Source organism: Etheostoma spectabile, chromosome 8, assembly GCF_008692095.1.
Source record: "Etheostoma spectabile isolate EspeVRDwgs_2016 chromosome 8, UIUC_Espe_1.0, whole genome shotgun sequence".
In the NCBI taxonomy this organism is placed as follows: domain Eukaryota; kingdom Metazoa; phylum Chordata; class Actinopteri; order Perciformes; family Percidae; genus Etheostoma; species Etheostoma spectabile.
This window is the reverse complement of record NC_045740.1, coordinates 33,460,971-33,462,862: the sequence shown is the minus strand read 5'-3', so window position 1 is coordinate 33,462,862 and position 1,892 is coordinate 33,460,971. Positions and strand designations below refer to the sequence as shown.

The 1,892-nt window shown below is 38.7% G+C and overlaps 1 protein-coding gene across 2 annotated transcripts in view; it reads left to right on the top strand.

Annotated features, from left to right (window-relative positions):
* Positions 1 to 1,892, top strand: part of LOC116694544 (NACHT, LRR and PYD domains-containing protein 12) — a 16,072-nt gene that overhangs the window by 3,386 nt on the left and 10,794 nt on the right. For both annotated transcript variants that reach the window (XM_032524293.1, XM_032524294.1), the window contains exon 4: positions 1,845 to 1,892. This exon is cut by the window's right edge and continues 111 nt beyond it. In XM_032524293.1, coding sequence (XP_032380184.1) covers positions 1,845 to 1,892 — 48 coding nt within the window. The remainder of the gene's footprint in view (positions 1 to 1,844) is intronic.

Genomic DNA, 1,892 nt, shown 5'->3' with positions numbered 1-1,892 from the left:
TGTGTGGTTCGTGTCAGGGTCTCATGAGAGGGGGTCACTGGCCGACCTGCAGGTACCCACTGTTAAAAGTAGTGTAAAAGCACATGAATAACAGTTTTAGTCAAATGCTACCCTGATATCCACCTTTCCTGTTCCTGATCAAGTTCCTCCTGTGTTGATCAAGTCTGTGTTCCTTTGTATGGATGAGGTGTGTAATTTGATCAAGTGGTGCCGTAAAAATAATTTGTCCCTTAATGTGGAGAAAACTAAGGAGGTCATCATAGATTTTAGGAAGAACAAATTCACACATACACACATTAACAACTCTCCTGTTGAATGTCAACATTTTTAATTCTTAGGCATCCTATTTCAGACTCCCTCACAGGTCGTTTCACATCAGATGTGCCATTAAGAAGGCACATCAGAGGCTATATTTTTGAGGTGCCTTAAGAAATATGGTATGTCTCTTAATATTCTAAAGGAATTCTACCGTTGTACAATTGAGAGTATTTGACAGGTACATTGTAGTGTGGTTTGGTAGGACTACTTCACATGATCGTAATCTCTGACAAAGGTGGTCAAAACTGCGTCTAAAATCATCGGCTTGTCCACTTGAACCATTGCAACATATTTACTGGAAACGTAGTACTAAAAGGCACGTAGTATATGCAGGATTCTAGTCATCCTGCATATACCTTTTCTCCCACCTTCCATCAGGGAGACGTTTGCAAGTATCCCAACGCGCACATCACGTTGTGGGGATAGTTTTTATCCTCAGGTAATCAGGTTGTTGAATGATAGCGCAGCAGGAAGGGGGGCTGGGGTCTGTGTTTAGTCACTTAGCCACTGTTTATTTTGGTGGTTAAATGGTTTTATGTTTTTAACCTATATTATTGTGATTGATTGTTACTGTTGACTGGTGCTGAGAGAGTGCAATAGGGCATACTGTATTTCATTGCTGTGGTACTTGTACTAAAGTGCATATGACAATAAATTTTGAACTTTGAACTTTGAACTTAACCTAGCCCAGTGATAAAAACAAAGCATTTCATTGGTCACTGGGATTGAGACCTTTGGATCAGATCCCAGGTCGGCTTCACCGGCATTCACACCTCTTTTAACCCATCGACCATGAAATAAAAAAGCTTTTATTTTATGTTTTTGTGTGTTTTCATTTTTTGTTTTAGTGGGTTTTTTCAACCTTTTGGTCATTTCTTTTTTGGTCTGATGTTTTGACCTTTACTTAGTGAGTTTTTCATCATTGTTTTTGTTGCTTTTTTTCCAATAATTTTGACACTTTTCCCAACATCTTGTTGCTTTTTAACATTTTTGTCACTTTTTGTTCTTACATCTTCAGCCCTAGTTTTGACATCCCATATTTCTGAAAACCTTTAAAAATGGGTCAAATTTGACCCGGGTACAACATGATGATTAAACTAAGTTTTTCAATAGTTTGAGCAGACCGTATTGGGTCTATGCAAACCTACCCTGATAGTCTTCTGAATGAATCTGTTCTTAGCCTTTTATATTTTGTTGCTTCCTGTAACCTTGGTTACACTTCTACTGAGCTTCTATCTCCACTGTGCAGTGAATAAATCTGAACCGGGCCGCTGTATTGGACCTGAGGGATCTTTTACTTCCACAATAGTAATACCATCAGATATGAGTCATACATTTGGTTTCTAAATTTAAAGCTGCAACAATTAGTCGACTCATCCATTAGTCCGTACGCAAATATTTTGATAATCAATGAATCGTTAAAAGTAATCTTTCACACAGACCATTGTCAGCAGAAAGGAGATATGTAGCTCACTATGTCACAATCTCCTATTTGTCAATCTGTAACTATACAACCAATCTGACAGGAGGCCTTGAGTGAAACTCCACCACCCTGGCCGCTGGTCTTCAGACTG